The following is a 23,877-nucleotide window of genomic DNA, read 5'->3' on the forward strand; positions in this document are numbered from 1 at the left end:
ATAATCTTATGCTCATGAGTTCAAATCCCTGTTCAGCCTATTGTTGTTGTTGGCTAACTTTATGAAGAAGTTTTGCTCTCTTGTTGTCCGTCTCTTGATCTTCTATAATGCACATTTTTATAATAGTTTCCCATTTTGCGGAGGAACCCGCATTGCTGCTTGCAGCTATATTTGATTTGATATTAGTGCAGGCCGCCGGTGTCACATTCCAGAACAGTAGATGGCGGTAATGCACCTCTCAAAGATTTTTGCAATCTACCACAAACTCAACAGAAGAAGAAGACGAAGAAATTTAGGAAGATTCACCTCGAGAATTACTCGCAACGCTGTACTTCAACATGGCTACTTCCATTGCAAAATCTGCCCACGATATTGAAACACGAACTCGTACTGGTGATGTTTTATTATTAGAGGGGATATACTTTAATTCCTTGCTGCTTTCTCCGCTAGTTCTGGATGGACTCGCGGGGGCCGGCTTTCAGAGGCCGTCTCCAATTCAGCTCAAAGCCATTCCTTTGGGCAGATGTGGATTAGGTATGTAGTTGGATAGCTAGCCACATAGCAGTAGCCTAGTGCAACCTGTATCGAGCCTGTTCTAGACAACTTTGACGGGGCTACTGAGAAAAATGTTGGTTGGTTAAGAGTAGGCCTACACAACCATAGACATGTAACTATATGTCTATGTACACAACTACCTAGCAGTAATCTAAGAAAGCCCTTTCTCTCCAGTACACACAAAACCAGCAATCCACCCTACACAAAACATTATTAAATTACAACAAAAGAGTTATAACTTAGCCTATGATCATACAGCCTACTACTAATGTTTGTTACGCAAAATAACGTGAAATACTAAAACGCCACACGCTTTGAAAACTGAAGACTTGTCACAGCATCCGATAATCGGCAAGGAGTGTAGACTATATGCATTAATAACAAATAAAACGTTTTAAATGGGATTGTATTGGTTGTTAACGAGAAATTAAACGTTTTCTTATTTATTAGTTGGGAGGCCGGATGAAAATCTGGTGGGTCAATGCCCGCTCCAGCCCACTTATAGAATCGGCCCAGACTTGGACCTTGATATTTGGTCTACCTACCCACAGTGTCTTTTGACTGGGTTTTACATAATTAAGAATCTAATGAATTGACGTCAATGACAATTTCCCAACCTACGTGTTGGCTATTTTTTCAGATCTGATCGTGCAAGCCAAGTCTGGCACAGGGAAGACTTGTGTGTTTTCTACCATCGCCCTGGACTCATTGGTCCTTGAGAACAGCACCATACAGGTGAAATCCATAGTCTGCTATGTCCCTTTCAAGGGTTATGAAAACCATCCAAACGTAAAAGTCCAAGACACATTACACAAATGTATTAATAAAATATCTTTAATGAATAAACATGCTCACACACACTTGTATTTTTCTAGGTTCTGGTATTGGCTCCTACGCGTGAGATTGCTGTGCAGATCCACGGGGTAGTAATGGCCATTGGTAGTGCCATGGAGGGATTGGAATGCCATGTCTTTATCGGTGGTAGGCCCGTGGGCCAGGACAAGATTCACCTTAAGAAATGCCACATTGCTGTTGGCTCACCTGGTCAGTCCTTATGAACCTAGTTCTATATTTGAGTGTTTTTTTGAACCAAACTTTGACTTATGGAAAAAGTATGCAAGATTAGAAAAACCGGGGATTCGCTTTTTGTAGAGTTTGTGCTTTTAAGGTCACATGAAATGTTTTTGGATGCTTTTATATATATATATGCTTTTATATATATCTGAAGTCTCTCTCCCGAAGTTAAGTCTTGATGCAGAATTATAGCCACGACGAGTAGTCCCACAATGAGCTTTCCTCAGAATGCGCTGTTTCTGTGTCTGTAGCTTTAAATGCTAATGAGGAGGAGAGAGGCGGCACCATGCGCTAATGTTTACAGTGAATGTAGCCTATGATATTGCAATGGCTCGTAGACCCGTTGCTGTAAGATGCCTTGAATTTGCCCTTTCTCATCTGATAACCCAACTTTGCAGAGCTGCACACTCAGTCATTTAAATGTGGGGAAAGGCAGATTTCGCGCGCGCCATAAGACCAACAACGTTATCCACATAACAACGAAGCGTACAACACTGCGCTACAGAATGTGTATTCACACACATACTTGATGCTATCTAGCTTTACATTAGCGACAGTACCTCAGCTGTTAGCTGCAGAGCTAATGTTACAGCCAGATTCTAAGGGTAGCAAGCTATGTAACCATATAGTAAGCAACAATATGATATAGCGTTAGTCGACTTACTTGTCCGAGGTTTGTAGCTGCTGGACCAAGGTGTACTGATCCAGAATTTAAATTCAGATGGTCAGCAAGGCCAACTTTGTATTGGCTCAAGTTAAGGAAACAGTGGTGGCTGAAATGTTTGGCGCAGACATGCAAAACTTTGAGAGGTTGTGTCAGCGCATTTCCAGCTAAAAGCCACTGGGGGACCAAAGGCAGGCTAGGGGAGCTCGTATTAATGTTAAATAACCTCCTAAAGTGAAGTTTTCATGTCATTTGACCTCTAAAAAAAGTAACCGTCATGTCTTGTTTTTACCTGTATGTGTGTAGGACGCATCAAGCAGCTAATAGAACTGGGGTTGTTATCCACGTCCAGTGTCCGTCTGTTTGTATTGGACGAGGCAGATAAACTGCTAGAGGAGGGCAGTTTCCAAGACCAGATTAAGTGAGACACATTCGTATGCACACACACACAAATATGTACTCTTATTTACTTTCTTGTCATACACTTTCTGCATCATACATACAGTACCTATACACTATATATATATACACTATGTGTACTCTCTCCCTCCTACTGTCTATCATACACCCCCTTCTTCAGATCCTAACTCCCCACAAACTCCTTTCCAGCTGGATCTTTTCCTCTTTACCTGTGAACAAACAGATGTTGGCACTTTCTGCAACCTATCCAGAATCCCTTGCTCAGCATCTGGCCCGCTACATGAGAGAGCCCACCTTTGTCAGACTCAACCCCACCGATCCCGCACTCCTAGGTTAGTGCTGTCATGCACACAGCATTGGGACTCTAAGGTAGTCTTGGCTCTGTGAGTCCCTCAAGAAATTCTTCCTTCTGTCAACCCCATACTTTTTTTTGTCTTTGTTTCACTAAATGTTAGTTTGGAGGGATGGTCATTGATGTAATGGTTTTCCTTCACTGAGAGATGTCTTCGTCTCCCTATCAGGTTTGAAGCAGTACTACCAGCAGGTCAGATCACACGTTCTGCCTCACAGGGTGTTTGAGGAGAAAGTTCTACTTCTACTGGACCTGTTCAGCAAAGTGCCCTTCAACCAAGCCTTGGTCTTCTCCAACCTTCACTCCAGGTGAAGACTATGATTACAATTTGTATCTGTCTTCTCTGATATTAATAGGATGACATTTGGGAATCAACAGTTTTTCATGCAGTTTAATATGGCATTTGGGTGCAGTGGCTAATGTGTGTGCACATACTCATGCATGTTTCATTCCTACAGGGCTCAGAATCTGGCTGATATCCTTTCTGCCAAAGGCCTGCCTGCCGTCTGCATCTCAGGTGAGGATTAGGGGAAGACACCAGCAGGGGGTACTACTGTGGCGTAATAGTAAGATTGTGGTGCAGATTTTTTTCTCATTTCCTATCACATGAAAATAACATTTCATTACTTATAGTAAAAGGAAACTTCAAAACAATCCATAGAGACAGATGGTTACGTTATTAAACCACTAGAGGGCTGGTGGGAGATTGTAAAACATTTAAATAAAGATGTGAGTGACTGGAACAACAAATATATCCTTTGTGCAAAACAACTGTTTTGTTGTAGTCCCAACTCCACCATGCAAGATTTTTTTATTGTATTTGGATAGATGGATACATCAGGGGTGGACAACCCTGGTCCTCAAGAGCCGCTGTCCTTCATGTTTTAGAGCTTGATGACAACCCATTCATTTGAATCAGGTGTGCTGGAGCAGGGAAACATCTAAAACATGCAGGACAGCGGCTCTCGAGGACCCCTGGATTAGATGGATAGTAACTTCATTGATTCCTGAAGGAAAACGTTACTGTTGCAGCAATGGATGGATGTATGGATCCATAGACTATATTTCATATGTATGCTGTTATTGTGTGGAGGTGGTCTGACTCAGGACCAGAGACTGGAGGCCATGTCTAAATTGAAGCAGTACCAGTGTCGAGTCCTCATCTCCACCGACTTGGTGAGGAAGCCAGTTAGGGTGCACACACACAAACGTAAATGTAATCCTTAAAGGTTTTCTTACTTGCCTAAATTAATACATTCTTCACTAGGTAACGATCTTCAATTCAATGTATCCCTGTTTCTTTTGCTTCTAGACCTCCAGGGGTATAGATGCAGAGAAGGTGAACCTGGTGATAAACCTGGACGTCCCTCAGGACTGGGAGACCTACATGCATCGAGTCGGCCGGGCAGGTCGCTTTGGTGCGTTTGTTAAACCTCTGTTTATTTATTCTCTTGCCCAACCCCTACACACACACACACTTTGCAACCATAATTTGTATTTGGAAAAAACACCCCAAGGTCAATTGTTTACTTTGTCCTATAGGAGGGTAAGAGAGTGAATGCTTCACCTCAAGAGGCATGAGACCCACTAAACATTGCCTTGACAATGACAGAGCAGTTGTATGCAGTGCTCTGTCTATAATGATTGGACAATTATTAAATCATCTGTCTCTAGGTACTCAGGGGCTGGCTGTGACCTACTGTTGCTATGGGGAGGAAGAAAACAAACTGATGGCCATTGCTCAGAAGTGCTGCCTCAATCTGTGTCCTCTTCCAGGTGAGTCTAGAGTACACATTGGTGATGGTTGACACTTGATCTGGAGCTATCCTATCCAGGCATCACCCTTTACAAACACTACTTGCCGTCTCAGAAATGTCTTTGCATTCGAACAGCATTGGGAAGTCAGGCCGGACCGTTTTTGGCATGACAACCCCACTTCTGTATGGTCTAAAATGTTAGTAAGTTTTTTAAAATTTGTAATTAATGATTTAGACAACAGAAACATGGAATACAATGTAAATTGTCTTTGATTCGTTTCGAATTTGGCCTCGACATGAATCGTAAAACATATACACCGCAATCAATCAAAATTAGATTCTTTTTCCCACCCCTACTCGGAGTATATCCTGCCATGGAGAATGATACCATATTACAGTGATCACAATATTCAATTGATCACAATTGAAATTCTCTGTCACCTTAGAAGCACTTGTTCAACCTCCACATTATCTATTCCAGTCACTTATGCACATCATAAAAGCAAGTTCTCATTCATTCAAACAAATTACCAATGCTCTGGTACATTTATGTAACCTAAGGTATTCACTTAATATTGTCGTTCCGTTAGCGAGCCAATTCATCCATAAAGCAAACCCTTTGAAAGCATGCTGATTTTTAGGGCTGCAACAACGAAACAATTAAAATTGATTATTAAAACCATTGGCAACAAATTTCATCAGCGATTTGTTGTGTGGCGCGATTATTACACCACTCAATAAGTCATGGAGATGTTTGAGTATAAAAAAAAAAAGTTTAGTGGAGCGCCGAACAAAGCGGAGGTAGAGGAAAGACCATCGGAGAGACGTTTAGTAACGTTGTATTGAAACACATGGCGGAGAAATCAGTACGACCCAAGTCATCCAAGGTGTGGGGGCATTTCACACGAAATACGTCAAAGGTGTGTTAATTAACCCAGGTGAAGTTAGTTTCATATTCGACATTCGTCTCACATTCGGAAGACGCAACTTTGCCACGTCGCGCTAGGGACAGGGTGAAAACTACCCATACCATTTGGAAAAATGTTGACTTATAATATTTTTATGAATATGAAACCTCAGACAGACACCAGAGTATCCTAACAATGTCTGGTATACCTCCAAAGCCTTTACTTTTCAATTAAGTTTCAAATAAAATGATAGAAAATCACTAATCTTTGAAAATAGCTTAATCCTCGTAAATCTTAACTTTTTTCAAAATTGTGTGCCTGTTTGTGCACATTCTGAAGATGTTTTGCACTGTCAGTTCTGTTTTTGAATGAAGGGTTGGGAATTAAAGCTTTTTTTTTTTTTATCCGATTCATCGATTAATCGAAAAAAGAAAACAGATTAATTGATTACTAAAATAATCGTTAGTTGCAGCCCTAGCTGATTTAATGTTATGATGGCAGACAGCATTGCAAACTAATTATAGCTAATAACCTTCCGGAATAAACCATCCACTTTAAATCTTGTCTTTTTCTTAGTATTTCATAAGGGTGGGACTTATGGCACTGACACGTCAACATTTGTGTCACAAACAATACGCACAATTTCAAAAAAATGTTTTAGAGCTGTTGTCAATTTACGACATTCACGTGATTCATGACGTTCAATGCTTCAAACGTCACAAACTCGTTCAAAGTTTTGGTGCTCTTCTGGACCAGAGCCATGGAGGAAAAAAGCCTCTGCTTGTTTTATTTGAAGACAAATCACACATGCCAGAAATCACACGTCTACCAGAAGTGCAGGCGCAGTTATTAGGAAAATAGCAGAAATAATAGGGATACTACTGGAGGAAGGAAGTAGTCAAGGGTATTGGAACATTTTGATTTCAGAATCAGAATGTAGTTTTATTTGCCATGTAGGTTTACAATTATATCCCACAATATTGTTGTACGTGAGCATCAGCAAACATTAACATCCAGCAACACAAGTTTCCTCCATCGGATTCTTCCATCATTATTATGTACTCTATATTGTAATAATAATTCATAAAAGTCCAGTTTTGTTCATTTATTAAAATGAAACGTAACATGATAGGCCTACTCTGATAGTGCCGAGAAAATAAATGTAGATGATTCGTCAACATGATTGTAAATTACGCCTTTTACAGTAATAAAAGGGAAAGTCCCCACAATTATTCCCCCAATTCACAATACACATCACAGATATTAAGAATAAGAATGAATTATAAGTTTAATCAAGCTTAATTAATTAACCTTTGTGTTGCCTTCGGGTCACATGACCCAAAGGTTCATAACGAACTGTCCTTGTGTTTACCCAAATTACCCAATACAAAAACAAATAAAAAATATAGCTGCAGGCAGCAATGGCGGGTTCCTCCTTAACATTGCAAACCATTACCAAATTGACATGACACAGACATGTATTTCATACATGTACACAACATTTCAAGACAACTGGATCAATGGCTGATTTTAAGTCATTTTCTGAAATTCTTCACAAATTGTCACTGTAGAGAAATATCCATGCTGCCGACATTATGGGTTCTTGATACTCTTTTGTTCCCCATGAGCAATATAAGGCATGCGTACCAACTTTTAGACATTTTGGACAAACAGGGTTAAAATGCCACCCTTTTGAAAGTGACAACTTTGAAGCGTGTTCTCTCAGGCCACCTGTGCTCTGGTCAGGCCCATCATGCAGAAATCCATTCTTTAAAAGCTTTGATTACAACAATAACTTTATGAAAGGGAAGATACACTTTAGTAAAGGACGTGTATGTAATGTAAGGACGACAATTACATTAAGGCGTGTGTGTGTGCGTGCGTGCGTGTGTGCGTGCGTGCGTGCGTGTGTGTGCGTGTGTGTACAATATAGCAATAACATTTTGAACAATTTCATGCTCCAAACTTTGTGGGAACAGTTTGGAGATGGCCCCTTCCTGTTCTAACATGACTGTGCACCAGTGCACAAAGCAGGGCCCATAAACACATGGATGAGCGAGTTTGGTGTTGACGAACTTGAGTGGCCTGACCTCAACCCAATACAACACCTTTGGGATGAATTACAGCAGAGACAGGCGCTTGTTCGACATCAGTGTTCAAACTCACAAATGCACTTCTGGAATAATGGTAAACATTTCCATAAAACTCTTAAACCTTGTGGAAAGCCTTCCTAGACGAGTTGAAGCTATTATAGCTGCAAAGGGTGGGCCGACATCATATTACATCCTATGGTTTAAGAATGGGATGTCACTCACATTCATGAGCATGTAAAGGCAACCAAGCAAATACTTTGGCAATTTAGTGTACAAAATAGATACAAATATAAAATGTTATCAAGAGATAGGAAATTGTGCAGCATAGTACAAAATTCCGAAATTCCTTATAAACGTTCAAACCATGAACCCAAACAAAGCTAGCAAGTAAAACAACCATGGTACCATTGCTACTTGTTTAATGCTAGGTAGCTTTAAATATGCAATAAACTTGGCGACCTAGCTACAGTTTCGAAAAGAATAACTCACGATGTGAATACCGTCAAAAAAACTTGGAACGCACAAACAAAATTACATCAACAATGACATGTAGCTAAAAATAGAATAACACAAGCGTAGGTACGTACAGCACATTAATTCGAAACGCCGTCCATTGAAGCAAAAACTAGCCTATATGTTAAGGGTTATAGCTTGCTACGCTGCAATACATACATAGCCTACTTTCTACTAGCAAACACGAATTCTTGGCTCAGCTAAAATAAGCGTAAAACAGTAGGCTATAAAATCGTGTTCAAGTTATCATACAAATTAAAACGCAAAAATACATTTTGTGTGTCGCTGTTATAGTTCTGCTTTCCTTACTTACTGTGCGGTCAAATATGAACAAATATCAAAAAAGCTGTCGAATGAAAGATTGTTCTTCTCTCGGTAATGAAGGTGGTATTTATCTTGTGTTCACCTCAGACCCTGGCCCCTCGGTTGAGGTAATGGCACCGGTGTGTTGGTGGTATTGCATTTCCGATTTGGTACCCGACCTGTCGACTTTATTCTATTAACTCCAGTCAACTATCCAATCCTATCTCCCGCAATAAATTTGGTTCAATTCTAGAACCAGACTCACACTACTATACCTAGTTTTTTTCCCCCAAAAAAATTCTGATTTTTGCAAAGTTTGAAACCAATCCAAAGAAAAGTTGCCTAAAAATGTCTAATAATCTACAGTGCGCCTGCCTTGCTGTAGCCAGTTTTACAAATGGTTGCACACATACATGACGGTTGTTTAAATAGTTGTTTATTTCCGTTATTTTAAAGCAGATTTAAATTTTGTAATGAATAATATGTTCATAGCATGACAAACGTAATTATAGCATAACATATTTAGTGATATCGTGGCATGTTAAGGCGTCATTATAGATTGTTATAGATTGTTGACATTGTTGACAATAAATCATGTCTGATAACCACAATATTGTAAAAAAAAAAAAGCAACACTCCTTGAATGTGTGTGCGTCTCCCTAAGCTTGCACGAATGTGTGTGTGAGAATTTGATGCAGGCGCATTTGGAAGAATACCTAGCAATCAGCCAAGCATGCATATTTATAATATTCACAATAAATCTACTTCAAACCAACCCAAAATGCCTGTAAAGTAGCCCAATATTTGTTGGGTGTACAACAAAGGAGTTACCACATTTATCCAATAGATGCCTCCATATTTTCCTTGTTTTCTGCTGTTTTGGGAGACTTTCCACATCAGCACCCATTTCCCAGTGTCATGTAACTGGATCTAGTTAATGGCGTAATGTTATGGGCATGGAGATGAGGCTACTACAAGGAGCCGGTGAGCAGGGCGGTAGGATAAAGCAGGGCGAGACGTTATATACTGGACACACCACGAATAAAGGGAGACTTCTCAAGTTTTATTAAACATGTCATGGAGCATTCATTCCGCAAGCAGAAGCTTGTACACCCAGTACACCCTTGTACACCCATCCTCTATTCTGCACTGCTACACTTTGACTTTGAAACTTTCACGTAGTCCCATACTATACCAGTTACAGATATACAACACAGATGAGAGTGAATAAGAGATAATGGTAGTGGGATGGTGTTCCACTGTTCTGCTTCTCTTTTTCGCCACTCCTACCAAACATTTCTGGGCACCACTGCTTTTGTTGACATGCACCAACTTAGTGCAATGAGTTTCAACAACCTTTAGCACAGTTTTTCAATTTGTTGACTCTACTCTTAATGCAAGACTATGTTTAAGTTATTGTCTGAAATTCTTTGTCAGCAACTGTTTATGGAGGAACCCTCCCTCACCAAATTGCTTTGGTCATGCTTTCTTAAAAGTCTAGTCCTTAGTTTAGATGTGCCAAAGAAGATGATAACATGACCAAGCTGTGTTTGGTTGATTCAACTGTATAGTTCTGAAGAAGAAGACCTTCTGTTTCTTTTAACAGTAGAATTAGCTGTGGCCAAACTAATCACAGAATGCCTACTAGTCTAAAATGTCTACTAGACTAAGGAGTGAAGGTGGGAGCTTGGTACTGTTGGGGCCATGTTCTGTCATGGTTTTTGAGTCAAATAACTTGCTAAATGATTAAATGTCAAATCCAACTTTAAATGTATAAAGAGATCATTAAACCTAGAGGTTTAAAAGGCTATGTTTGTTTAAACATATTACAGACAGGATTTGGGGAAAAAGCTCTAGAAATGAGCCAAGAATACATATTTTAAATATTCACAATTAATCTACTTTTCATCTTACATTGAACTATTTTTCAGATTTGTGGGGGTGCCGTTATAGGTTCTAGAGGCTTTTTTGTTCCTCATGAGAAATGAGGCATATGTAATACATTTCAGCATTTTGGCACTTATGGCATCAATTTGGAAATTGACATATTGGGGTGTGGCCTGTAGCGCCACCTATTGTCACACATGGCCCATGTTTCGTATGGTAGTTACTAATGGTCTGCAGTTTCAACATGCCAAATTTCACAACTTTATACCATTGTGCTCTAGGGGCTGCCGTTGACTCCCATGGGTAAAACAATAATAATACCACCAAATATAGCTGCAAGCAGCAATGTGGTGGCCAAGCAGTCAAATGACCCCTAAAACTGTTTAGAAATCTTCAAAACAGGGTTCTGAGTGCATGCTACAAGTTTGGTGTGAATCCATCAAAGATTTGCTGAAATACGACCCATCTTCCTGTTTGCTGGCTTAATGGCACATTTTGTTTGCCTGTAGCGGGCAAACGGTTTTGAAAATAAAAGAACCATGTGAAAGCTTTTGTGAGGCTTGGTCTGAAGATAATATCTGTCAAATTTGGTGAAGATTGGACAACATGTGTAGGAGAAGTAAAGAAAAAACGTTTTTCAATGAATTCAAAATAGCGGCCGGATCAATTAGGCTATTATCACAAGTTATCATGTATCACATACGGGATGTCCCAACATATCATGAGACGAAGGAATCACTTAATAAAAGCAAACAAATCGACAGTTATTGGCCAAAACACATTTTTGCTTCCTGCGGCCACAGCCAGTGATCACCTGACACCAAATTAATTGGACAGCCTCAGAAGAGGGTTCTGAGTCCTCATATTAAGTTTGGTGTTGATTTCTCAAAGATTAGCTGAGATATGACCCAACTTCCTGTTTGGTTGCTTTGTTGCCGATTTTGATTGGCTGTACCGGACAAACGGTTTTGAAAATCAAATATCCTTTGATAACTTCTGTGAGGGTTGGTCTGATGATAATGTGTGACAATTCTGGGGAAGATTTGACAAAAATAGAAGTAGTCGAAGCGAAAAAACGTGTTTCCTTATAATTCAAAATGGTGGAAAATCTATATAACCGGAAATTGACGTCATAGGGTGCGTTGAACTCGTCTTGATCCAGGGAATCCAATGGTACGTCATTTTTTACCTCAAGTTACGTGTGTAAACACAAGTCCAACTTTGACCCGTTGGTGGCGCTAGAGTGGTCTAATGGGAGACATGAAACTTGGTGAATATAAAGAGGGGACTGTTCTTAATAAGTGTGCCAAATTTCACAACTTTTTACCACACGGTTCTAGGGGCTGCCATAGACTCCAATGACAGAAGAAGTGTAATAATAATAAGAAAAGGTAGAATCACTTGTGGCTTCGCGGCTTGGCCACCAATTTACATTTACATTTATTCATTTAGCAGACGCTTTTATCCAAAGCGACTTCCAAGAGAGAGCTTTACAAAATAGCATAGGTCACTGATCATAACAACGAGATAGTCCCAAACATCGCAAGCAGCCAAAACATGAAGCATACATTGTGAAAAAGCTAAACAAGTGCCAAAAATGGAAGACCCATAAGAGCATGTAGTTATACAAGTTACAAATTAAAACAACATGAACCACAAAATTGCAGGACTGTACCTGTAAAAGAACAATCAACAGTAAAATATTACACAGCAAGTACAAGACTTAACTTCGTTATATCTAACCTACAATAGCAACAAGCCACTCAATAAGAGTCGTAGTGATCCTGGAGGAAACTAACAAGTCCAGCCAAGCATTCTTAAGTGCCGTTGTACTCCCGGAACAAGTGCGTCTTGAGCCTTTTCTTGAAGGTGGGGAGACAGTCAGTGTCCCTGATGGAGGTGGGGAGCTGGTTCCACCATTGGGGCGCCAGGCAGGAGAAGAGCTTGTGTTGGGACCGGGCAGTCTTGAGCGGTGGGACCACCAGGCGGTTGTCTGAAGAAGACCGTAGGTGACGGGTGGGGGTGTAAGGTTGCAGGAGAGACTTGATGTAGATGGGTGCAGTCCCGTTCACTGCTCGGAAGGTCAGTACCAGGGTCTTGAATCTGATACGGGCGTTGATGGGTAGCCAGTGGAGGGAGATGAGGAGCGGGGTAACATGGGAGCGTCTGGGTAGATTGTAGACCAGGCGGGCCGCTGCATTCTGAATCCTCTGAAGAGGGCGGGTTGCACATGCTGGGAGACCAGCGAGCAGCGAGTTGCAGTAGTCCAACTTGGAGAGGACCAGTGCTTGGACTAGCAGCTGGGTGGAGTGCTCAGACAGGTATCTCCTGATCTTTCGGATGTTGTAGAGGGTGAATCTACAAGACCGGGAGACTGCGGCGATGTGGGCCGTGAAGGAGAGCTCGTCATCCATTGTAACCCCAAGGTTCCTGGCAGAGGATGAGGGGTCACCCTCTTGACAGGTCGTGGGAGATGGAGGGCTTTGCCGGGATGATGAGAAGTTCTGTTTTGGCGAGGTTCAACTGGAGGTGGTGCTCGGTCATCCAGGCGGAGATGTCTGCGAGGCAGGCCTCAATCCTAGCAGAGATCCCCGGATCGGTCGGGGGGAACGACAGGTACAGCTGGGTGTCGTCAGCGTAGCAGTGGTAGGAGAAGCCATGGGAGGTGATGATTGGTCCAAGTGAGGTGGTGTACAGAGAGAAGAGGAGGGGTCCAAGGACGGAGCCCTGTGGGACACCGGTGGAGAGCTGGCGGGGGTCTGACAGTTTGCCTCCCCAGGAGACCTGGTAGGATCTTCCCGAGAGGTAGGATGAGATCCACTGGAGTGCAGTGCCAGTGATGCCCATCTCTCCAAGTCTGTAGAGCAGGGTCTGGTGGTTAACCGTGTCAAACGCTGCAGAAAGGTCCAGCAGAATGATGACTGATGACCTCGAAGCCGCTCTGGCAGACTGGAGGGCAGTGGTGACTGAAAGGAGGGCAGTCTCTGTGGAGTGGCCGGTCTTGAAGCCCGATTGGTTGGGGTCAAGCAGGTTGTTCTGAGAAAGTTAGACAGTTGGTTAGATACAGCACGTTCAATTGTTTTAGAAAAGAAGGGTAGCAGTGATACCGGTCTGTAGTTCTGGAGGACGGCAGGGTTAAGGGAGGGTTTTTTGAGTAGAGGAACAACTCTGGCCTGTTTGAAGGCAGAGGGGAAGGTGCCAGAGGTAAGAGAGGAGTTTAGGACATGGAGCAGAAAAGTTATGATAGAGGGGGAGAAAGAGAGGGGAGGGGACAGGATCAAGGGGGCAGGAGGTGGGGCGATGAGAGAGAATGAGGTCAGAGAGCTCTGACTCGGACAGGGGAGAGAAAGAGTTTAGACATTTAGTTGGGTCAGTCATGAAAGGTGAGGGGGTAGGAAAGGTGGGTTTAGGGAACCGACTGCTAATGTCGGAGACTTTTTCCTCAAAGAAGGAGGAGAAGTCGTCTGCTGTCAGAGTGGAGGGGGGGGGGGGGTGGGGGAGGTGGGTTAAGAAGGGTGGAGAAGGTAGAGAAAAGTTTGTGGGGGTTAGAAGCAGAGTTAATTTTGTTAAGAAAGTAGAGGGTTTTAGCACCAGTTATGTGAGAAGAGAAGGATTTAAGGAGGGAGTGATACTTATCAAGGTCCAGACCGTCTTTGGACTTGCGCCATCTCCTCTCAGCTGCTCGAAGGGAGGACCGCTTTTCACGAATAACATCCGTAAGCCACGGGCAGGAGGGAGAAGATCGTGCAGGCCTGGTTGACAGGGGACAGAGAGAGTCAAGTGATGCAGTTAAAGTGGTGAACAGGGTGTCGGTGGCAGTGTTAGTGGGGTGGGACGAGAACTCGTCAATGGGAGGGATGGAGGATGTTACAACAGAGGAGAAATGGGAGGGGGATAGGGAGCGGAGGTTGCGCCGGAAAGTTACGAGGGGAGGGGAGGTAGGAGGAGTTGGAGGGAGAGAGACAGAGAATTTGATAAAGTAGTGATCAGATATGTGCAGTGGGGTTACAGAGGTTAAGTCAGTGATACAGTTACGTGTCAGGACGAGGTCTAGCTGTTTGCCTGCCTTGTGGGTCGCCGGTGTGCTCAGCAGCGTCAAATCAAAGGCAGTCAGGAGGGACAAGAAGTCAACAGCCTGCGTTCCTTGGAGGTGGATGTTGAAGTCCCCAAGGACTATCAGGGGGGTTCCATCATCCGGGAGGACGCTTAGGAGCATGTCCAACTCGTCCACAAAGTCAGCTAGCGGTCCTGGTGGGCGATAAAGAACAATTAAGCATGCTTTGATAGGATTAGTTATCATCACATAATGGTGTTCAAATGATTTGGCAGTAAAAGAGAGTGGCGTGGATGTGTATTTAATATGTGGGGAAAGAAGCAAACCTGTCCCACCAATAAGAAAAGGTAGAATCACTTATGTGGCTTCGCCGCTTCGCGGCTTGGCCACCAATAAGAAAAGGTAGAATCACTGATGTGGCTTCACCGCTTCGCGGCTTGGCCACCAATAACAATAGGGTTCCCTCCTACCGGAGGAACCCTAAATATAGCTGCAAGCAGCAATGCGGGTTCCTCCGCAAAATGGTCAAATATAATAAAAATGTACATTGTAGAAGGTCAAGAGTTGGACAACAATTGAACAAAATTACTTCATGTTGGGCCAACTACAATAGGCTGAGTCGGGATTTGAACTCATGAGCATAAGGTAACAAGGCAGCCTCTTTATTCTCTCTGCTACACACCAACTATCGAGAATGTAAGAGTAAAAAGGGCAAAGTATTAGCTTTGGTCAGCTTTGGAACAAAGGTTAAGAAGCAGTTGACATTTCAAAGTGGAATTGCATGAAATTGGGCATGGTATTTCATAATGATGTCATCCTGTTTAACAAAACAGATATTCAAATTTAAGACAGGCTAAAAGACTGTGGCTGGATTCAAACCTACAACCTTACACTTTGCAGGTCGCTGTCCCAGTCCATTGCGCTTTTCTCAGTGTTGAAAATTGTCATGTTCAGTTAGTGTATAAAAAAAGTAAGCTGTTTCTTCTTTGGTAAGAGTTGTTCAATTCTGCCAATGTTTAAACTACTCTAATTCAATGATATTTTAACATACCAAGGTGAAATTTTTGATGGTACTTCAGAGTGATGTCATCTTGTCATCACCCAGTAAGGTTTGAAAACCATCAGTCAAAATGATATTTGATTTATTGACAGAAAGATATTGAAGCAATGTGGAAATTTACATAAATACACCCATTTCAGACATTTTGTATTACATTTCTCATTCCATTTCACCCTATATAAAAATACACCTGCCCGCACACTATCCCAATCCATACCGTTTACCTCCCTCCCAGCGCAAGTCACGCCAAAGCAGAAATGCTGTAGCGGACGCATGAGGTTTAGATGTTGACCAAAAATGGCCTCCCTCAATCAAAACACTGATCACAACATGCATTCCAGAATTTCTCAAAGATGGCTTGAAGACCACATTCCAGAATTACAGCCAATTTACAATCAAGAATAGGCTCATTGGCAATAGGTCTAATGCATAGCCCATGATCGATTCCTTGCAAGCGTTAATGCTTCATAGCCGACTGTTATTTCCCATTAAACCACACAACGTGCACTGTCAGGGTGACCAACAAGAATATTTTAACTAACAAACAACAAAATTACTAGTCTTGGCGTTTTTTGACATGCCGCACTGCATGCTGGGTACCCAAGAGCGCTGACGCTGATGATCTAGCTGTGCTCCGACTGCGTGATATGACGAGATTAGATTTTATTTAAGTAGCCTCTCTGTTCTAAAAAGCCTTTGAAAATGGCATTGACGTCATACACATCGTACAACCAGAGCTACTGCTTGACGTTAAGCTCTGTTTACTTCCACTTTTCTCTCGAGGCATCGAACACTGCTTGCAGGTTAGACTGTTCCTGTCAATACACATGCTAGAAAGAGTTTTGGCTTGCTAATTTTGTTGCTAATGTTGCTAATGCTCTGACATTCTGGTTCTGCTTCGGATGCCATCAAGCGGGATCTCTTGTCGTAGTCAGTCCTTCACTAACCAATCAGCATTCGTTAGCAGAATGCTAGCGTGTTATGGGCAACAACGACTTACCCTGTAAGTAATCGAAAGGAATCGAAAATCGAAAGGAAATAATAACTTGTTCATTCAACTTTTGACCTGTAATCCATGTTGAACATGCGAAAACTACAATCAAATCAGAGATTTATCAACGACAATCAGTTGAAAGAGACAAATTTAGCCGTTTAGCTCCATAGACTCCTATTCATGTTGCACACAACCGCGATCACTCCCAGTGGAACTCTGGTGGAACTGCAACAAAATTCGGTACAATCAGGCTTAATAGGGAGTGGGCAGGCTCTCCTTAAACAGGCTCTGACAAGATGCTAGTGACGCGCTAAGGTCTTGGAGTCTCCTGAAATGGAACACGTCTTTCTGCCTTGAAGCTGCGTGCGCATCATCATCATCAAGACCCCATGTATATGTCAAGATAACATCCAAGCTAACAATTTCGCCAAATCTGACTGCAGCTTTGTATACCATATGTAGCCTACTGTGTTATGGTTGTTTGAGTTAAACAACTTGCTTAATGAATTCAATGGCTGTTAAATGTCAAATCCAACTATACATTTATAAAAGAGAGAGTTCCAATCAAATCTGAATTATTTTTAAACCAAGAGGTTTAAAATACAACCTTTGCCTAAACTGACATGCACCAACTCAGAGAACTGAGTTTCAGCATCCATTTACACATTTAGTCTCTATTATTTACTCTACTCTTAAGGCATAACCATGTTTAACTTAATGTCTGCACCTCTCTGTCACCAACTGTCTCTGGAGTGGGGGGTGGGGGCTTCAGTGTCTACAGGTGTAAACAAGTTAAATTTAAGACTTTTTAAGAACTTTAATAACACTTCCAATTGAAAAAAAAAAAAAAAGACCAAATGTACGATGGAAATACAAATCAAAAGTGGAAATATACAGTAATCTCCCCAAACACTGATGTCTGTTCAATATGAACAGTATGGTAAAATGACAACAATCGGTTGAGTTTAAGAACATTGACTAAATGTGTGGAATGCGAAAAGATAACAAAAAAATTGAATTGCTGTCCTAAATTATTATTTATTACACAATGGAGGAGCAGAAACTAGCAATTCCATGAATCCCATGGAAACAAAGGCAAATGTGTGAGTACTTCTCTTGAGTGGTTTTTATTCAGATGACTAATCATTGGATTCAGGTCAAAAGTTTATAACTTGAACTGGTTTCATTACTTAAGACACTAAAATAATAATAATAATAATTCGTTTTATTTGAGGGCGCCTTTCAAAGCACCCAAGGTCACCTTACAGGGCATAGTTAAAAAAACAAAATCAACAATGATAAAAAACAAGAACAAGACACATTAAAACAATTTACACAGGGGTGGTGAGATGTGTGGTAGACAATGAATTATATGGAATATGACAGTTTGAAAATATGGTTTTAAAGTCAGCAGCTTGGCATGCTGGGACATGGAAAGGATTAAACATTTAGAAGTAAAAATGCTGGTGTGTCCTTTTTCATCAATGTCCTCAAAAAAGCAGTCTGCAGAGCTACTGTGTCTGTGGGGTGACTGTCTGTCTCGGGAGGGCTGGCAGGCAGGCTTATTACAAAGACTTTCTCGACCCAAATCAAAATTCTGAGCCAACAGGTCTGTGGGGAATCGCTTGTTCTCCTAATAGCTGCCCTCCTCTACCTTTTTGATGAATTCGCCGAAATGGTACATGATTCAGTAATTACACAGAGGGAAAAAGATAGCTACTTTTTGAGTTTGGTTTTCCGTCACTTCAAACTCACGATCTAAAGGTCTCAAAGTGCTCAAACCTTCACCATAATTGAAGAGTAGTGTACTTTCACGAACCCAATCATTGATTCTAGGTTAAAGTGTAAAAATAGGACTTACCGAACGTGGCTGCCTCCAACACAGCTATCAGGTGATTCCAGTTGAAAACAACAATGGCCGCCAAAAAAGACTTTATATTCGTAACGGTGAGCTGCGATTGGAAGCTAAATGAAACAGGAGCTAAAGACCAAGGGTGGGGGCTTGGTAAGCACACCATTTCCAGAAAGGATGTGTGTGCGTCTCGCCAAGCTCGCGCGTGTGTCAAGTAGGTTGACCACTTGTCCCTCTTTGCGCTGTATCGCACAGCATATTCAATATGCGACGTGCGGGACAAGTGGTGAAAATGCTGTGCGACACAACGCAAAGCGAGACAGGTGGTCACTCTAGTGTCAAGGAGCAGGATGAGCCTGTGAGAATTTGGAGCGTGCGCTGTGGAGCAATTCAATTGAATTCAATCATATATAGACATACCAAAGTGAAATTGTTTATGGTACTTCAGAGTGATGTCGTCTTGAACCCTATTAGGTTTGAAAAACCCTGAGTCAAAATTATATTTGATTTATTGACACAAAGATATTGAGGCAATGTGGACATTTACATAAATACACCCCTTTCAGCCATTTTGTATTGCATTTCTTATTCCATGTCACCCTATGTAAAAACATGTATTGTACACATCTGTAACAAATTTCAAGTCGATTGGATCCATGGTTCATGAGGAGAAGGGTTTTGAAGGTTGTAGCAAATTTGGACAGTACAGCAAAATCTATCATGGCGGACCTTATGGGTTCTTGAGGCTTTTTTGTCCCCCATGAGAAATAAGGCATGTATGCCAATTTTCTGGCATTTTGGAGTAATGGGGCGCTGGGGAAATCAAGTAGACTTTGGGCATGTTTTATAGCGCCGCCTATGGGCGTACATGGGCCATTAGCCGTCTGGGAGTAATGAGTGACCTGTTGGATCAATGGGCCAAATTTTAAAAAATCAGGTCAAGGACTTTTTGAGCTATTGAGCCATTTAACAGAGAAAAAAATAATAAGAATACTAACAAAAACAATAGGTTCCCTCCTAGGAACCCTAATAAATATATGTGAGAAATCAATGGTTGTACTACCTCAAGGCGTGAGCACACCCAATTAATTATTTAAGTGAAGTCTTCAGACCCCTCTTGAAGGATCCAAAACTATCACATGAATGCAGAACACCAGGCAACTCATATCAGAGAATGCTGTATTTCCCACACAGACTAATTTGTGGCGGTAAAAAAAAAATTGAAACACTATGCTGCGTGTTTTTACCTAAATATTCGTGCAGCTACATTTCCTTTCTCTGCTCTTCCTCCATCTCTCTGTCACTCAAGCGTCTTTCTCACGTACTCACAGTCACAACGTCAGCACATGTTAGCAACGATGCAGACCTACTTCGTTCTAGTAAGACCGACAGCTATATCAGCGAGCCTTCAGCATTAGTGCCGTAGCTAAAGGTCTAGGAAAGTTGAGGCAACTTTTCACTAGGTACCTACGAACATGTCTTAATCAAAGGTTCACTTTTGTTCTTCTGGTGAGAAGTCTCAGGAGCTAGCTACTTACCCAGCGTCAAGGAGCCTACCAGTTTGCTAAATAGTTATTTAGCGTGAGCGTTGCTACCTGCATATGCAGAAATTATTTGTTTGTTGTTGTTGATTTTGTGAATGTGTTAATCATTTTGAAACCTCCCCCTCCCCCACCCTGCCAAAAATAGCTTTCTAATCTGTGGGAAACACTGGAATGTACGCATATTTTAAGAGGACTGTCTGCATGGAATGTGTCTGACCAATCACGGTGGGTGTGGGCCGCCTGGGCCAAAATACCAGGGACTATTTTTTTTGTACCAGTCCAGCCCTGAATCTGAGTGAAATGGCTGGGGTGAGTTTCCATGATGCCTGTGGAGGCACATGAAAGATGGGGATTGTAAATGTAAACATCAACATCAGTCGCGGCACAGGACATTTGCAAAATTATGAACTATGAATGCCCGGTTCTCCAGATAATCGCGGGGAACTAACGAGGACACACAAAACAGACAAATTCCTGGCATTATTAGAAAGACGCAAGCAACCCAACTGTGTAGGGAAGGGGGCAATAGGCATTTTTATGCAAGATGCCTTTATTTGGTCACGGTAGTCACAGTTAGATCTATATTACAACAAATACAAATTAACAAATCATAATATAGCTGCAAGAAGCATTAAAGGGGCCAGGCAATCCAGAGCAGGACAAAGGCTGAATCCCAATACTCTGTCTAAGCCGTACACCTTACCCCTGTATTTGCAACCATGTTCTTAATTTAAAGGTTTTTAAAAATAGCTAGTTTTCTACGCTAACGTTACATTGCTGATTTACACAACAGTCCCGCATTTCTCTGATTAGCCCTGAATAGACTCCATGCATGTCTACAGTTTTAACTAAACTCCATTAGCAGCGAATTGTTTGATATCAGTCCATAACATTACTTGCTTTGGAAACATTGATATACGTAACCGTAACCAAGTGGTATCTCATTTCATAGGGCTATGTAGCCCTTACCCCTCAGTTTTGAGACAAGGGCTAGGGGTAAACTAAGGGGTAGGGGTGAGACACAGTATTGAGATTCAACCAAAGCCTCTATTGCACTTGTGCAACAACTAGGTCACACAACAATGTGTCTCCACTTTCTCCCACTGTACAAAAATATCCTGGATGCGGTTGCTACCATCTTGCGCTGGTGTCACCCAATCACGAGCACAAACTAACCACTTTTTATATTATCAAATAACAATTTTAAAACAAACTGATCAGAAAAATAAGCACTTGAACAGACATCAGTGTGATAAGAGCTACCTAAACTAACCTGGACTTATAACTTATACTGAAAGATGACCTCACTTCCTGTTTTTACAGCCTTTACAGCCATTTTTTGATATATCAAAAAATCTATATAACCAGAAATGGACGTCACGGTGCGTTGAGCTCGGTTTAATCCAGTGAATCCAAAGATGCCTCATTTTTAAAATTGTTTATCATTGAAAATAACTTTTGAACCGTATTTATACGCACCTCCGACTTTGCCCAATTGGTGGTGCTAGAATGTTTGAGTAAGAGAGTCCACATTTCCTGCGATAAGTTCAGACTGTAAACTATCTGTCTCCCATTGCAGAAGAAAAAGAATAGAACTAACATGCAACATAAATTATAACAATACAAATTAATGAGGGCTTGTATGGTTGAGATGCTGACAGTTGGTTTGCGAAGTGACATGTCACTGTCTAGTGGCTACTCTGTAAAACTTACAATATGATTTTGATGCCTTCCACTTTTTTTTCAGACCCTATTGAGCCCGGATTAATGCCGGAATCCTGTGACTGGGATGTTACCGTGGTGTCCTCTGCATCACAGGAGGTTCACAGTCAACTGTTCCCCAAAACACTGAAGAGGAGACAGGCAAAGGCCAAAGCCCCTTCTCCAAAATCTTTTAGGGACCAGAACCATAGCCTCGCAATGGGCCATCTCCCAGCTGGGACTAAAGAAAATGGAAGTCCCAGAAAGGTGCTTCCTGTCCTGGATGCCCTACTACCTGCCCCTGTTAGTTCAGCAGCACTTGGGCCCTCACTGGATCTCGGTCGTAAAGAGCAGCAGGAGGCTTTACCCAAGATCCCTCCCCTCAGTGCCTTCAAGAGTCAAAGGTCAGAGTCAATGACCCTCCTGGAAGCAGAGTTAGACTTCCAAAGCTTCATCAACGAAGGCTTGGGAAGGTCGGTGGAGATCATCCGCCAGTTCAGAGGTCAAGGAGAGGACAACGGGTTCAGCAGCCAGCACGGGCACGAGAACTCACACACACTCCATGACCGTGATGACTGTGGATGTGACCGTCCACTCACACACACTCATACCGTGCTGAGCAGGAAGAACTCGGTTCAACACACAATGCAGCTTCCTAAGTGGAACAGGGCTTCACCATCAAGATCAGCCTCAGATAGCTCTGGCTCTGACATGGAGTACAAAAGTCAGGCTGATGAATTACTGCAAAGCTTCGCTGATCAGACTCTAGGTGTCAAACACAGATGGTTAGACGAGTACAAAGCAAAGCCTGCGTGTTCTGGAACTAAAAGCAACCACCCACCTCTGCCACATAACAGCCACCAGATAAGGCCCAGATCAAAGGGGACAGTCTTAGGCACCAAGGAAAGAGATATTGAGCCTATAACAGGTAAGGATGCAAGCAAGCAGCCCTGGGAGAATGCTCCAGTCCAGACAGGAGGAGGGCATATAGAGATATATTTTAAGGGTGAGACTGTAGGGAGAGTCAATGAGGCAAAAACAGGTAAAGTACCCAAGAACAGGCGTAAAAAGGAGAAGACAAGGAGAGATGGGCACGATGGGCAGGTGGATGGGGATATTGAGGGTTACTGGGGGGCCCACTACAGAGCCTGGGAAAGATACTATGCCTCAATGTCCCCCACCCAGCAACAGTCTCGCCCTGGCTACCAGTATATGACCATGGCCCAAAGCTGGTTAGCAGCTTATCGCATGAACTCGGTGTACATGGAGGAGCTACTCAAACATTGACTGACTGAACAAAACTGAGACGGCAATTGAAGGCTTATGCTCAGACAGCAAATACTAACTGATTTTGAGCTACAGTTCATAAACACAAAATGTTTGCAGATGCCCCGTCAGAAGGAAGATTATAAAAAATTCAGTTTGTTGCTACTGGTATGTTTCAACCCTTCATTGCAACCTGTATCATGTATTTAACCTCTAAATGTTTGCATTCAAATAAATTTATTTTTATTTCATCACGGTGAGATTGTTTTGCCAAGGATCTTGAGTAACACTCTGTAGGATAATACATTTCCTCTTATGTCCTGTTTATATATTTAGATTTATAATATTTGATCATGTTCATAACAGAAAATGCGTGTGGAATATGTGTAGTTTGAAAGTACAGCATAGTCTGATCATTTGATTGGAGTGCAGCTATATAATTGAACAAGTACTTCAGGGCAGGACTTCAAAAAGCAAGGTCACACTGAGACCTCACAGCCTTTGATTACAGGCCAATCAGACAGCACTGCCCATCCAATCAGTGCTGAGTTGTCTCAGTCTGAACAAACCCCACTCCACTCAGGACAGAGACTGACTAGTCAGACTGGTTCGCATGGAGACGGCATGTTTCTTGCTAAATTGAATATTTCTTGCTAAAGGGTAACAAGATTACATGGCTTGTTGGTTAACATTTCTTAATTAATGTCCTGGACCTGTTATCTGTCATGTAATGAATATTGATCCACGTCCATCTTTACATATTTCTTTAGGAAGTGATTCTTTGTGCAACAAGGATAATAGGCTACACTCACAGAAGACCCATCTGACTTCTGGATGTCGGACTCCCAGTGACAAAGCTATGCATGTTTTGTAAACAGTC

The 23,877-nt window shown here is 42.0% G+C and overlaps 1 protein-coding gene across 1 annotated transcript; it reads left to right on the forward strand.

The window, feature by feature from the left end:
- Positions 1–278: 278 nt before the first annotated feature.
- ddx20 (DEAD (Asp-Glu-Ala-Asp) box polypeptide 20) lies at positions 279–23,248 on the forward strand. The gene is made up of 11 exons (XM_084681033.1): positions 279–534; positions 1,196–1,290; positions 1,431–1,599; positions 2,600–2,714; positions 2,903–3,045; positions 3,235–3,373; positions 3,524–3,582; positions 4,159–4,241; positions 4,378–4,483; positions 4,740–4,841; positions 21,778–23,248. The coding sequence occupies exons 1-11, from the start codon at positions 339–341 to the stop codon at positions 23,016–23,018; spliced, it is 2,448 nt and encodes an 815-aa protein (XP_084537159.1). The 5' UTR covers positions 279–338; the 3' UTR covers positions 23,019–23,248.
- The last annotated feature ends 629 nt before the right edge of the window (positions 23,249–23,877 follow it).

The sequence above is a fragment of the Hypomesus nipponensis genome, chromosome 18 (assembly GCF_054491055.1).
Source record: "Hypomesus nipponensis isolate SF chromosome 18, ASM5449105v1, whole genome shotgun sequence".
NCBI classification, from domain to species: domain Eukaryota; kingdom Metazoa; phylum Chordata; class Actinopteri; order Osmeriformes; family Osmeridae; genus Hypomesus; species Hypomesus nipponensis.